This window comes from Dermacentor andersoni, chromosome 10 (assembly GCF_023375885.2).
Source record: "Dermacentor andersoni chromosome 10, qqDerAnde1_hic_scaffold, whole genome shotgun sequence".
NCBI classification, from domain to species: Eukaryota; Metazoa; Arthropoda; class Arachnida; order Ixodida; family Ixodidae; genus Dermacentor; species Dermacentor andersoni.
This window is the reverse complement of record NC_092823.1, coordinates 131,954,843-131,970,179: the sequence shown is the minus strand read 5'-3', so window position 1 is coordinate 131,970,179 and position 15,337 is coordinate 131,954,843. Positions and strand designations below refer to the sequence as shown.

Below are 15,337 nucleotides of genomic sequence, written 5' to 3'. Positions count from 1 at the left end.
ATGTTGTGCAAGGTGCAAGGGAAGTGTGCCAGTGAGGTCTTGGCTCATAGTTATTTCGATTTAGCTGTTTTGCATTTGGTGCTGTGACCCAGCACGTTCTTGGTTTGTGGGTTTCGCATTCAAGCCCGCTCAGGGGCACAAACAATACCACACCAACTACTACAGCATTTTCAAGTGCAAGAAACTGTATGAAAGCTATTGCATCAGATTGTCAACCTCATACTTGAATATCAGAGCGACAGCACCTGAAAAAACATGAAGCCTTCTGACTGGTGCAGTGTCGGCTTGTGGAATTTCAAGTAAATAAGATATGGTTTTGAGTTCCGAGTGCCTCAAAACACAATCTTACGAATCTTAACAGACATGTCATGCTAATCCCTGGATTTAAAAGTGCTACAACTTGGCTTATGCAAGCTAGGGCTTCTAATTTTCTATATTTGTCAGGCACCCACTGTGACAACTCAATGGCTGTGGCATTCTACTTCTGAGAAAAAGATCACAGGTTCAGTTCCTGACCCTGGCCTCTGGATTCTGATTAGGGTTGTTTTCATAATTACTTGTGCGCATTAAATATTGCTTTTGGGTGCACCTTAATAAACTGTTGAGTGTTCACAGTCAACCAAGAGCCCCTTATAACTGCATCTCTCAAAGCCTTCACGTTGCTTTAGGACATTAAACTCCATCACTATCTTGTTGAGCACTCGTTGAACTTGGTCAGGCGTAACTTTTCGTCTACTTTTCGTTCTAAGAGTACAGTGAACTGTCTTTCCGTTTCTTTCAGACTTTAGCCGAGAATGACACCGCGCTCTACCATGAAGTTTCGCTGGCCCTTCTGTCCACATGTGCCCCAGGCTTTCAACACCAGTATATCAAAGTTCTTGAGGAAATTGCTTTTGCCCCAAACTTTGCCTGGTGAGAATCCTGACCCTTCTCTGGATTAGATTAAAGAGTGCTAGACCCATCTGTAGGCAATAAGAACCTAAGAAAGCAATGGCAAACAAACTGCTGTGCAACATGAAAGAGGACTTGTATACATGTGCCTACCAGTTATGTTCACTTGTTTCTGTGACGTCACAGCGGGTGCAAACTTTCAATTACCGTGTTGCTCGAAAGCTATGATTTGGAGCACAAAGGCACAATCATGAAGCATTTGAATGAAGGCACTGCTTTTGGGCTGTCAGTGATTTTGTGCGCATCTTTTATCTTGTTCTAGGTCACAGTCCAGCCACTACAGAACACTGTCAATGGAGAATGTTCCGATAACTCGGGTGGAAAGTATCACAGGGTGTTCCATGCCCGTAATTGCCAGTGCCAAACTGGACAATGCAGTGCTGTCAGATATCAAGGGTGCCTATTTGAAGACACTTGAAGCTAGCCTAAGACAGCTCAATGAAAGGTTGGTACCCATTTCGCAGGACTTGGCAAGCCAGCCTGCTTTTACAGTTCTCTTGTGTTAATTCAGACCCCTGGGGACCACATCTTTTTGTTTGGATTATCCGAATATGAAAAAGTGTGAGTTAGAAACAGAACTATGCAGTAATATGTAATCAGATTTGCAATGTGTTCTCTGTAAACTTGACTAGGTCCATGGTTGCCATCTTTTAGTTTTGCTCATCAACATACACAGCAACGTGAATGCCAAATGTGGGTAGGCGTGAACTATTTACACTTGGTAAATGACCCCTCACCAATCGTTTTTGACCCGATTGCCTAGCCCTGGAAAGCCAAAACGTTTGACTTAAAGGAATGCCTTGTTTAAATTAGCTACCTCAAACTGTATATAAAAAAAAGAAAGACTCATTGAGCTAACCAAAAGTAGCAAGGTTAGCTTCAAAACTCATTTGTTACCACACCCATTCAAATCGATAATCGGTGATCAATGCTTTAGATCACCGATTTTGACATCTTGGAGCTGTTTCTTATCCACTTAAGGCCATCCAGTAGTTAGTACAGGCACTGAACTTTCAGAATCAGTTTAAATTTTCGCGCTCCGGCGATGTGATTTTTGACGGACCTTCTTGTGAACTGATGTGCGTATGTTGTTGCGAAAACAGGCATGGCTGTCACCTTCTGCTGCGCTTGAGAAAAAAGCATGCCACCCACAATTACACTGCACTAGCATCAAAATCTTGTAATCAAATGATTCCCAGCAAGTCAAGAATTAAATTGCATCACCGGCTTTACCATCCAACAGTGCTGAGCAGTGATAATTTACCGAAAATTACGCCAGCTGACCACTAGTGAGCTTTGGTTTGGAGTCCAAGTCACTTTATTCCACCAAAGTGTATTTCTAAAGGTCCGCCACATGTACAACATGTGGACCTGGCATTTTCAACTAGTTCCCAAGAGTTTCGGTTTTGCTTCTCTCGTAAAATTACGGCAAGGGGTGCTGCCGGTGTCACTGCGCAGTTATCAAAAGTCGCTCCCATGGCGTCATCCCAAATAGCTGCGTTGCGAGGAAAGGGTCATGCTCGAAACTATGCTGCACCCGCACTTCAGTTTAGTGATGAGGACTCAAGTTATGATTCAGAAGATGACAGCAAATCAGATTGAAGCTCTGACAGTGACAATGTTTTGAGTCAGCATGAGACATCTGCAGCTGTTCACCGGCGAGTTTTCTTCACAGCCTTGAGCAGTCTCTTTCCTTGTGCGCACTTATCTGTCTATCTTTTTGCATGACCTGAGAGTTCTACTGATTATCTTCAGGGTGCATGCTTTGCTTGGTTATGATGTGCTGCCATTGGCAGCAAAGAAACTTCCGTTCACGCCAAGAAGGCCGCCCATAGCACATCTCGGCCCAGCACTATGGATCAGCGCAAGACAGTTCACAATGGTGCAGGATTTCTTCCATCTCTTCTTCTCTACAGAGGTGATAAAGACAATCTGCAAAAATGCAAACAGATATGCATGGATGCATAATCTTTTAGTTGCCCAGCTACGCTGAGTGCGATCGGTCCTGGAAGAGGTGCATGACTGTAGACGAACTGGTGAAGTACATTACTTGGAGTTCTCATCGGACCATCCTTGGAAGATGCCGAAGAGGTGGAACTGCAAAATATGTTACGAGGACCGCAAAATTTATCAAAAGCCAGACGTTTTGTTGGGAAAGTGTGGAGTTCACCTATGCTTCACAATATCCAGGAATTGCTTCACCGTACAGCATGAGCGATGAACTGGTCATAGTTTCTTTTTTTGTATCCAAAGAACAGTGATGTACTGAGCATTGATTTTTTCCGACACTAGTCCTGGGTTATTTACCTTTGAAATGTATATTCTGGATTTTCTTCGATATTAATTTTCTTGTAGATATGTCTTTCTTTAATTGTTTTTATCAACTGGCAGCAAAAATGGTGCTTTCTTGAATTTTTGTTTTACATAATAAATTTTTTGTTTGGCAACATATGTTTTTGGAAAGAGCCTTTCATTATGCACAACACGCTATGCTGCGATGTGTGCTTGAATATTATTTGTAGTGGTAAATAATTTTTTCTCTCAGACTTACAAAAAACTACCATTTTCTCGCGGTAACGAAAGACTTAACCAGAATTTAATATTACTCAAAATTTGATTCATCATAAGTACACAGCATTTATTTAGCGTGGTATTTGCTATGCCTTGAAATGCACCATACGAGGGTTTATATAGCCTGCAACTATACCTACAAAATATGTATCGTATGAAATTGCAACATTTCACCAACATCGCAACCAGCAGTGTTTTAACCTTTTGCTGTCACAAATGACATTGAGAAAGAGAATATTCTTAAATGGGCCAGCTTTACAATTCATTTCATTACTTTGTATGCATGTAGGCATAGTCACTACACAAGTCAGTACACATAGTCAGTACACAAGCAAATGGGCTCAGACCTCTCTGTGTATTTATCTCTTTTACAGCGCATCGGTGTCACTGACGTTGAGAACGAAGCCCCTGTTTCCGTATGACTGGATCTACCTGCCATTGCATCAGCTCTGTGCTCTGGAGGAAATGACAAGGTGGGTGGCTGAAGTTGAATATTTTAAATAAAGCAAAGCTTTCTTTGCACTACGGGATGGGTTTTGATTTCTGGTTTAATGGCACCACAAGAAATTCTAGAGGCAGGAAAAGTAAGCTTGGTGAACACAAGCGCAAACTTTCAACTCAAGCTTTAAGTTAAAATAGACAAAATGCATAATAAAATATGTGGTTGTATGAAGTGATGTTATCCATTCGGAAACGGGAAGCCTTTCTCGTGCAGTATAATTGATGGATGACTGATGCGATTGTCTTTTTCTTTGTGAATGTGACAAGCCATCAAGGACAAAAGCCATGGTGTGTCTACTTTTTTCGTCTCTTGTATTTTCTGTGATGCCGTTATACCGGAAATTGACTTATACCAACTAGGCCAACTTTCTGTGTTTCTCAACGTAATGGGTGTGATGCTGTGGTAATTTGCCTGTGAAGGGGAAGAGGACATATGGAGAGGAAAAAGGTATATGTAAGAGACAGTACCAATTTTGATTGGTTGCATCAGTAATTATGTCATCTGTACCTCAATGGATGCACACCTGTGCTCATTCGTGGCAGAATGGATGCGCCTCAGTGGCGTCTACTACACTGAGTGCTCTTGGTTAGTGCGTTTTGTATTTGTTACCTATGAGTGTACATAAGCAAGTCCCAGAGTCAAGCAGTGCAGTGGAACCATTAATATAAAATAAAATACAAAAAATTCAGTACTTCTAACATTTTAGCAGTAAACTACTAGTCAGCACGCTATACATTATTTATTAATAATGCATAACGAATGAATAATGCATGAAGCTAAAAGGCATAGCTCTAAATATTTGACAGAACACAAAATTAGCATATTTACTCAAATATAACTCGAGGGGAGATTTTATTTCGACGTTATTCAAATATAATGCAAGGGTCGGCTTCAAGCAATAAAAATTTTGACAAAAAACTCTCTTTACAATTGAGTAAATAAGGTAATGTATTGGTTTAGTTCTGTGTGTTCCTGTTACACTTTTATGGCAGAAGTACTATATGTACATTGAACCCATATGCGGATAACTTCTATCTGCACTTAAGTAGTATAACAATTTTCAACATTTTTCTTGTGTACCTGCATTTTCAGTGTGTTTTCAAACAGCAAATTTTAGGCAGGGCTTTGTATAAGTTGAACATTTTACCACTTTGGGAAAAGTGGCAGCAAAGTTATGGCATGATCTTTCAAGCCATCATATCGACATGATGGCTGACATAAGCCCACTTGTTAAATATAAATCTGCTTGTGCAAAATAAAAACGAAAGCACCGAGGACTTCCTCAGGGGCTTTGGAAGCACTCAATCGATTCAAGAAAGGGGGTTAACCGAGGGGCTCGATATTTATTAGTCGTATCTTAAGAAGCCAACAAACACTGACACCAGAGCATCGCACACGTAATGCGAGGGTTGTGGGATCGTTCCCCACCTGCGGCAAGTTTTTTTCATCTACTTTCATTTCCATTAATTTATCATTTCTTTATTTCATTTATTAAGCACAAGGAATTTTCTTTATGTTGTCCTTGGTGTCAGTGTTTGTTAACTTCTTATGATATGACTAATATCGTGCCCCTCGGTTAACCCCCTTTCATGTCGTTTATTACATAACGAGGGTCTCGAATCCAGCAACATTGATGCCTCCAGGTAGCATGTGTGGGTTTATTGACCGGTTTCCTTCACCCAAGAAGATCACTAACCCGCAATTTCAGGAGGCAAGCTCCACTGCATAGCGAGAGACTCTCTCCACACACCCTGTCTAGCCTCCACAAGCGAAATTCTTTCCCTGCGTTCTCCCATACAGGACCTCAAGGATCGCGTGATGCACACGTTACGGGCCCTGCCTTCATTTTTTTTTCTCCTCACCTTTTTCTTTTCCTTCTTCTTGTGGCGCTGCGCTTTTCCGCTGACAGCGTTGCATGCAAGCTGTTTTCATTGCCTTGTTCCGCGCAGCGCACCATTTTGTGCACTGTGCACAAGGACACATGACTAGCGATATAATTCACTGCTACACGAATACTGAGGCAGAACAAGCAGATTGCAGAGCATGATCACGCGCTGGAACACGGTAGAAAATGACATAGCTTTGGTACCTGCACATGTGACTGTACGACTGTGGGAACAAGCAGACGATACGGAAATACATCTCTCTTGCTTCGGCGCAAAGTAAAACAGAAAACACACAGATATTCCGTTTGTGTTTTATTATTTCTCTAAACTTCAATTCGTCAATTCAAGCAACAGATCTCACAAATAACAGATGGTGCCTTGAATAATACTCAAAGTCGCGTGTCACCACGAGTGACGTCACACTGCGGACACGAGTGTGTAGGTGCAGGGACACAAGTACATCATCATTCGGCTTGGAGCACAGTGGCCACGAGAAGAAGGAAAAATGGTGTTCGGTTTGAAATTTCAGATCTTTTCGTGGCACGTAGCGATGTAGTACTTTGCAGACACGATCATTATCATGCGTTGTACGCTCTGCGCTTGTCAGCACAAAATGGCCAGACCTGGTGAGGGGCCCTTTAACTCAGCAGACGTTTGCCATACGTGTGGCGGGACATGCAACCAGCAGCTTCAACACAAAGCGAGGAGTGCCACAGGAGTCAGTGCTTGCATCGTTGCTCTTGAACCTGGCAATGCTAACCCTCGGGTGGGCTATGGCAGCGATTTCGGACATGTACTACATTATATACGCTGATAATATTATCATATAGAGTGTTCACAACGACCTGCAATGACAGGAATCCACTTTACAGGAAGCATTCAACACAGCTGAAGAGTGATGTAAATCCATAGGACTGACACTTCCAACAAAGAAGACACTGTCAGTTGCAAACTGCTGGGGCCGTCGACGGCTTCTGAACACGCCTATCCACCTGCACCAATCTGAATATGCTCTGACGTCAGCTCCGCGTACTATGCGTCATCATCATTGCAAATGGCTCAGTAAAAGCTTGGATCCACAAAATTAAGCAGCAAGCACACCAGGTACTTCATCTGATACAATGCATCTGCTCCAAGGCTAGAGGTGCCCACACCAAGACTGGCCGTTTACTTGTTCGAACAGTGCTGCAGCCTCGTCTTATCTATTCAGCTCAATTCCAGCACCTCACAGTTAGAGATGGGACCCGTCTAGAATGCATCAACAAGGAAGGAATGCACGTCATCGCTTGGTTTCCATGATGCACGCCAATCCTGACACTTCAGGAAGAGACGCAACTAAACACCATTGACGAGTTGATTTATCAACGTTGCCAAGCAAGGGATCTCAAACCATCCTTTCTGTAACCTGCTGCTGACTTGGTTGCATACATGGGCAGTCAGGTTTCTATCTCACCATCTTCGCTAGACACCTTTCCACCCTGGGGTCACCAGCAACTCACAGACAACAAACCCACCGGCCGTCTCTGAAACCCAGTCCCTTGTCCATTGGCTACCTTCCGGTGCCACATAGAAGAAGCAGGTGCTGCACTTCCAACAAGTTCACTTGCGAGCTGCATGGGTGTTCCGCGAGCTGCATGGGCAAAAAAGTGGTTACATCCACTGTGGTGGCAGGGCACCCATCCATAAGTGCCAATTATGTGTACTGTCTGACAACTTCAGTCCCATTAGTCTGTGCTGAACTTTTGGCTCTACAAGACACAACGAACTGGGCGACAGCTGCTTCCGTGTTGCTGACATCAAACATAATAATACGCACTGACCCCACCTCGGCCATAAAGGTGATTCGGAAGGTATACAGTGCGCACCCTTTCACAGACGAAATACACCGCATTACTGCACAGATGCCCGGTCAGCTTCGGATACAGTGTATACCACGGGGAGCACTATTGCTACTCACATACAAGCTGACGCCGCTACCCACAGTGAGCTGCCACCAACTCTGGAATCGCCTTTCCCAAGTGACCTCAAGGGTGATTTCCTCCACCGCAAGGAGATTCTCCGCCGCACCCCTTGAGATTTAATTTTCCACTGTGTGGTTCAAACCTCCCAGGTGGCCTTATCCGCTAGGAGGAGGTGGTGTTGTGGAGACTCCGTGTGGGGGCAACACTCACCCCATCGGTCACAAATGCCTGGCCACAACACCTTCGTGGACAATTTGTCGATACTTGCCCATATTGCCGAACTCAAGCATCCGTGGCTACAATCAAACATTGGTTGTGGACATGCTCTGGCCTAAACCGGATACAATGGCATTACCTGCAAACAGTGGGCCTTCATCCCGCGAGACCACCAGACGATGATTCTTGGCTCTATGAGACCGTCCATTGAGCACTACTGACGTATATCGCTGAGACCGGCCTACATTTGTATATTTAGTAGTTTATGCCTTTGGGCAAACTTTTGAAATAAAAAGAAACACACACAACTAACCTATTGTATGTTATGTTGTCATTACAGAAACTACGATCATGGTCACGTCCTCTCTTGCCTGCGCTGGATCTGCCATCTGCTGTGCACAAGGCATCGGTTCATGCAAGCATTCCCGCGGCTTGTTCATTTCACCCGCCTAGCATCAGTGTTTTTGGCTGGTAAAGGCTCTTTTGGTAATGTGCAGTTTAAGAGGCCGTGGCCTCATAAGCTCAGCCGGAAAATTAGCTAAAAGAACAGAAAGTGTGTGTAATCTCTTGACGATTCGCTTCATCATTGCACAGTCAAAGCATTTGTAGTTCTGAACATCATTAAGTGTTCATGAAGCACCAGGAATAAAGTGATACACTTTGATCATTTTTATTTTTGCGCGAATCAGCTGTGTGAAAAAATCAGTGTGATATTGCGAAGTGTTGCCGCCTTGCTACACACATTGGAGATGCTTTCTAGATTCTAGTCTGCAATAACTTCTAGTTACAATGAAATGTTTTATTTACCATGAATAGATACTGCAGTGATCAGATTCATGTAACAGCAGTTTTGCATAACTTGAACTTGTATCCTATTTACTCTCTTAAGAAGTTACTCAGAAATTTCTAGAGCTGATTAGTGTAAGACAGTCCTACTCCCTTTTAAGAAATGAAATTATAGTGTTTTACATGCCAAAACCACGATCTGATTATGAGGCACGCTGTAGTGGAGGACTCCGGAAATTTGGACCACCTGGGGTTCTTTAACGTGCACCTAAAACACGGGTGTTTTCGCATTTTGCCCCCATCAAAGTGCAGCCATTGTGGCCGGGATTCGATCCTGCGACCTAGTTCTTAGCCGCCCAACACCATCTTTTCAAGATCTCGCACCTATTAAAATTAAACTCAGTTCAGGTACTATAAGATAACATATCTGTGATAATGTTTTGCTGTTATGACAGTGACTTTGACCAGTGTGTTCATGTCTAGTGCCCAGGAACAAATTAAAACAGACTCACCTTTGCATAGATGTTTTGTAGCAACTACATCAGATTATTAACCTTGCACAACTCTCGTGATACTGTCGCTAAATCTACTTCACCTTTGTGATGAAGTTTGCTGTGTAAAGTGACAACAATTACAGATTCCAGGAAAAGTAGCTATGGTGTTAACTCTGTCAGTACTGGCTAGTTTTTTTCGTAATCTCATGTAAGCAGGAGTGTGCTTTGCATTAAGATAGTTAAGGGTGATGTTCCATGAACGGCTACAGAGCATATGAGGAACAAAGAAGAGGGGGCACAGGACAGCATATGCTACCAGCCGGTGGTAGGATCATTTGTCCTGTTGCCTCTCATTGTCGTTCGTCATCTGTTTTCTCATGCTCGTTATATTATGCAGACAGCTTATTGTCTTTGTCACTATGTCATTAGTGACCCTGTTAAATGACCATGGCACTAAGATCTGTGCTGATTCCTGCAGGTCCTGAGCTGTTTTTGGACATGGAGGTGCAGAGTACCATGTTGCTGCTGCTCCGTCTACTTGAGCAAACGACGCTGCTTTGCCGCACGCAGCGACACCTGGATCTCAAGGAATGGCCCGGCCTGCCATCATTCTCAGATTTGTGAGCCTCTTTCATTCACGTGTCACTGAAAGAATTCAAGAAAAAGCCATATATCTACACTTGAAATGCAATTCACCTTACGCTTCTGTAAAAGACACCTTTGTTGAAGATTCTTGTTGAGTACTGGCTACAGCATGTATGCCATGATGTGTGCATCGGTAGAAGCAGACTACGAAAGAATGCTTTTGCTGCATAGAGGCATTCGTAGCGCTCACAGTGGCAACAGTGTAGACTTGTGACGAGTGTTTGATAAACATCACTATTTAGGAAACCTTGTTTAGTTTGTTCATATTTTCTGGAGCATTGCATATATAGAGTACAACCACTCTGACCCACAAAGCTAGTTCATTTTGGTTGCCATACTAGTTATGCACATCCACTAAAATGTTATGTGTGGAGAAACACTGAGAGGCTACACACAGTGTATCTACAAGAGCAGGCCTGCTGGATGGAAGCCAGGTCATACGAAGAGCCAAGATGCACCTCTTTGTCTTCCTTGCTGGCCGGCCTCTTGAGCACCTGTTGTATCGCAACAGTATAATTAAATTCATGCATGATTGTAGTGCAGTGCACCGAAGTGCGAAAAGACAAACATGAGGTTGGTGGAATGAACAAACACGGGTGCCTGTGTTCTCCTTTTCGCTAACCTCACATTTGTCTTTCCACACTTCGGTACCTTGCGCTGCAGTCATGCTATAAACTTGGACTAACCCACCCGAATCGCCATTCTGAAACATTTAAACCTCAATATAACGAACTTCTGATCCATAGAACATAATGTATATATTGAACCTCAGTATAATGAAATGTGTTTATAAGCGATTTCAATAAAACATCTCACTGCTGCCACAAAGGAATATGAAGGCAATAAATGGAAATGGAAACTTCTGCGGACACAGATGGTCAAATGGTTGAATTACATGCAGTTACTTGCGAATGGACCTCTTGAACAGAGCGAAGTCGCCAAAGCGGAGCACTGTCTTCGCCGGTAGCAGTGAATTCAACAGGACATGGCCTCTGAAATCTCTCAGTGCGCGCTGCCTGATGTTAGAGGTCATAACTGGTGAGCGCGGTGTCAGCACAGCGTATCACACATTCGTATCGACGCATTCTACACAGTGCATAGTTATGTTTTCCAAGTAGGTGTTGCCGTCAGCACCCAGTATGTTTTTTTTTTTTTTTTTTTTTTTTTTTTTTTTTTTTGTGGCCAATTATCTCTGCCTCGTGTAGTAATAACAGTGATAAGCTTGAGTAGTGGTTCTAGTACTGAATGCAAAACCCTCTTCGCATCATTTTCTGTATAAAATCTAAATGTGATAAGATCCTGTCATGCTCCATGTGTCATATGCTGTGGGCCTGAGGGATAGTGTGTGAGAAGTATGATAGTGCCTAGAAGGATGGTGGCATAACGCACTCTGTCCTTCTGTGTATGCAAGGGGGGGGTCCTGAGCACATACGCGGCCCACGACCCTATTCTGGAAGTAATCCGTGGCGGATGCAAAGACTGGGCAAGCCAAGATAGCTGATAGCGTCATCCCACTATGGGCAACGCTGTCAGATACGGTGATGAAGTGGATGCACAAGCTTTACAGGCTTCTCTTCGCACTGCCAATGTAAAGTCATTGGCAACATGGCATGAAACCTTATCTTTGGTCGCCAATTCAACAAAATAGTCTTTTTTCTTATAGAAATTTGTTTTTTCCAATTGTGCAGTAATTTGGAAAATTTTACAGCCCCTACCGTGCATGAAAAATCTGTCAGCAACTGTACTTATTTGCTTAGAAGGTCCAACATAATGAAATTTTGACACAACAAACTAAAATGCCAATTTTACTGACTTGGTTATATCGAGCTTTAACTCTACAATTAGAGCAATACCTGGCACTCTGTGATGGGTCTGAAAATTTTAAGATATTCTGCATGTTTAGACAATGAAACAAGACGTGTCTTTAGAGTGTTGTCATGAACCATTTCTTATGCAACACTATTTCTATAACTGTTGAATCCTTGCATTCCAACCCTGGCTGTGCTCGTGCTCACTGAATTGTACAGCGAATGTTTTTCAATTGCGATGACACACAGCACGCAGTTCATGTCATTCTGTGCAGCTATCTTCAACTTCTAGAGGAGTACGTTGGCGAGTCCTACGGAGATGGTGTCTTCGCCTCGTGGCTTCTTGTGCCCCTCCAGGGCGCCTGTGACCCTCACTTCCGCAAACTCCTCTTTGCCGAGAACCCGGAGGCACTGGCCATGACTCGCCTAAGACCAGATCAGGCACGAGACCATCATTGCACAGACTTATCGTGACTTTATGCTTTAGGCACTCCCAAGTCATGACTGGCATCTTACTTGTACTAACACATAGGGCCGAAACTTCAAAGTTGACAAAGAAGCTTAAGGAGAATTTAATGTAACGAAAAATTATAGGTGTGAGGTTTAGAGATTGGAAGACAGCTGTGTGGATTAGAAAGCAAGTGGGGGTAGCCAATATTCCTGTTGACATTAAGAAGAAGAAATAGAGTTGGTCAGGCCATGTAATGCCATGGAGCAGAGAACCGGTGGTCTATTAGAGTTACGGAATGGATGCCAAGGGGAAGGAAGTGAAGTCGAGGACAGTAGAGAATTAAGTGGTGTGATGAAATTAGAATGTTTGCAGGCATAAGGTGAGGGTCAGCTGACACAAAGCAGGGATAATTAGATATTGCTGATAGGTGTTCATCCTGTAGTGGACATATATTATGCTAACTATGGTGATGAAACTTGATGTAAAGGTACACAAAGGGAAGGTACTGAAACAGTCTACGCTGTTAGATGAAAGAAATCCTTTTCAGAAACCTCAGAACATTTGTGCTATGCCGAGTGATCATGAGAAAATCGTGCCACATGATTTTTCTGCAATCAAGTCGCTTTCAGTGAACCATCCTTGTGAGAGCCTATGCTGCGTTAGCTATCTCAGAGGTCACGTTTTGCAGGGCGCTGCTGACTGCTTTGAGTATGAGGTATGCAAAAAGAGGTTGCCAGACTCCCGCAAGTAGTGCCATCAAAGCAGTGTGACGAAGTAGCATCAGAGCATTCTTCTATCAAGAAATTCAGTAGATATGGCCACCTGCATTTGCTTGTCCAAATGCGATGTAATTAACTTTCTATTAATAAGTGACTGACCACGTCTTACGACTTATTAAACAAGAACTTATGTGTTATGGAAGCTGGTACCACATTATCCCACCGATCTTGTTGTATACTTACATCATCATCTAGTTTGCGAAAGCTCTTGCTCAAATACTTTGCACATCTCAGAATACTTCCGTATCGCATTACCTTGACTTAAAGGTCAAAAAGAATTTTAGACCACTTAAAAATCAGTTTCAAATAGTGCAGATATAAAGGAGCCTCCATGTAAATTTTTACTTTCGAAATAAGAGTGGATGTGTCAAAAAAGGCTAACAATGTTTTTGATACCAACTGAAAAATGCCATTCTTACCACCTGCTGGAAAACAATACAATGCTTTGAATATTGAGAACCTGTGCAGCTCCTGGAAATGGCCTCTGAGATTAGACGACACCCAAAGCACACTGAATATCTTGGAGCCCGTTGCTAGGCTTTGTATAATATCCAGTAACCACCAGCTATGCACGTCTTATTATACTCCATGTCGTAGGTCGTTCTCAGAACTGTGGAAGCTGCAGGACTCCTTAGCCAGTAGGAAGGTCAAATACCCTTTGATATGTGCTCATCTGCACCGTGTCGTCTGCTCACCACCATAGCAATTTGCACTATACAATGTGTACATGCGAGGGTTCTAACTTGTAATGCATCATATACCAAGAAAAAAAAATTCAGCAGGGTCACTTAAGACTGCTTACGTGTGGGAATGCAAAAGCATTGTACCACTTGTAGACCTCAGAACTTCATAAACTCATTTTATACCCTCATGGCATGGCACCACCTCCCTGTTGGCTGCGCCATCACGTGCCCAGTAACTCATGCACTAGGCCACACCTTTAGTCAGCCAGATGGCAGTGACGTGACGTGTGCAATGACGCTTGCACTAGTCGCACCTTTCGTCCGCCACAATCGTGGAGCCACCATGGCATCGGGGAAGCGTGCAAGTCTCGCACCTCAGAGGCCCAGGTTTAATTCCCACCCAGACCGAACTGTACGAAATTTTCTTTTCACAGCCATTAATTTCCTTTGTTTACAGGAACCTCCCCGAGAAATTTGACTTCAATTCGAGCATTTTTGTTGTGTTTTTACTCGTTGTGCTGTCGGCCATTTTTAATACCATCGCTCAGTCATGCCACCATCACCAGATTTTTTGTGTAATGGGGCATATAATGCTTTCGCATTAAAATAAACTCTCTAATCCCACCAATAATCAGACGGTTCTGCCCAGAACTATGTTCCCTTGCGCAAGAATGTTACCTTTGTATGTTTCGTACCTTTGGAAGTGCTGCAAACAACTTGTGAGATGGGGTGTAGGCGCTGTTTATTAAAGGCTGTTAATAAGAAAATTAAGCAATTAACAGCCCTGCAGCTTTGCCTAGATTACTTAAATAGTATGTAGTATATATCACCACAGCGGCTGTATTTCGATGGGGGCAGAATGCAAAAAACACCAAGGTACGATGGATGCACGTTAAAAAACCCCAGGTAGTCAAAATTAATCTGGAGTCCCCCACTGCAACGTGCCTCATAATCATATTGTGGTTTCAGCTAGTGAGTATTCCAGAGTTTAATTTTATTTAAATTTAGTATGTAATACTCTCATTTATAACTAATTTAGCTGGAGTGAAATTTTGTTGCAGTTGGCCTTTAATGCTTGCCTTTACACATTTAGCATTGTTTTATAGCTGTCTTATTACACAGCATCCATGCAACTCTTTCTCTGCCCTCTCTGTTTTTTGCAGTCTGTAGTGCCTCTTTGTCGTTTCCTGGAACCTCCCGAGGAAAATGCAGTTGTGCTTGAGACCTACCTGAAACACTTACTATCAGGTGAGAGCTGCATACTGCCGTATCACTGAAAGCATTGGTAATGCCGGCAAGCTTTTTGCTGTCATGTGGCTTGTACCTGAAATGTGAAAGTGTACGCACGGCTGATTATACATTGTGTTAATTCACCCTCATCATCTTGGGCAGAAAACCTTATGTTGTCATGCTCCAAAACTTCTCAGTGTAGCCATTTTGTTCATTGCTCTGCATCTACTCTTGACGTTTCACTCTCACCATGGTGTTGGCATTGTGTTGCTGCTGACATGCTGGATGCACTAGAATCTTTTCACATGTAGGCTGTTTAAGTGACTTCTGAAAAGATGACTCCCTTGTGTTATACTGTAAGATAGCCACAATGC

The 15,337-nt window shown here is 43.1% G+C and overlaps 1 protein-coding gene across 2 annotated transcripts in view; it reads left to right on the top strand.

Annotated features, from left to right (window-relative positions):
* Nucleotides 1-15,337, top strand: part of LOC126545080 (RNA polymerase II-associated protein 1) — a 38,948-nt gene that overhangs the window by 20,660 nt on the left and 2,951 nt on the right. For both annotated transcript variants that reach the window (XM_050192771.3, XM_050192772.3), the window contains exons 20-26: nucleotides 782-912; nucleotides 1,214-1,396; nucleotides 3,897-3,995; nucleotides 8,428-8,558; nucleotides 9,846-9,987; nucleotides 12,096-12,261; nucleotides 14,897-14,981. In XM_050192771.3, coding sequence (XP_050048728.2) covers nucleotides 782-912; nucleotides 1,214-1,396; nucleotides 3,897-3,995; nucleotides 8,428-8,558; nucleotides 9,846-9,987; nucleotides 12,096-12,261; nucleotides 14,897-14,981 — 937 coding nt within the window. The remainder of the gene's footprint in view (nucleotides 1-781; nucleotides 913-1,213; nucleotides 1,397-3,896; nucleotides 3,996-8,427; nucleotides 8,559-9,845; nucleotides 9,988-12,095; nucleotides 12,262-14,896; nucleotides 14,982-15,337) is intronic.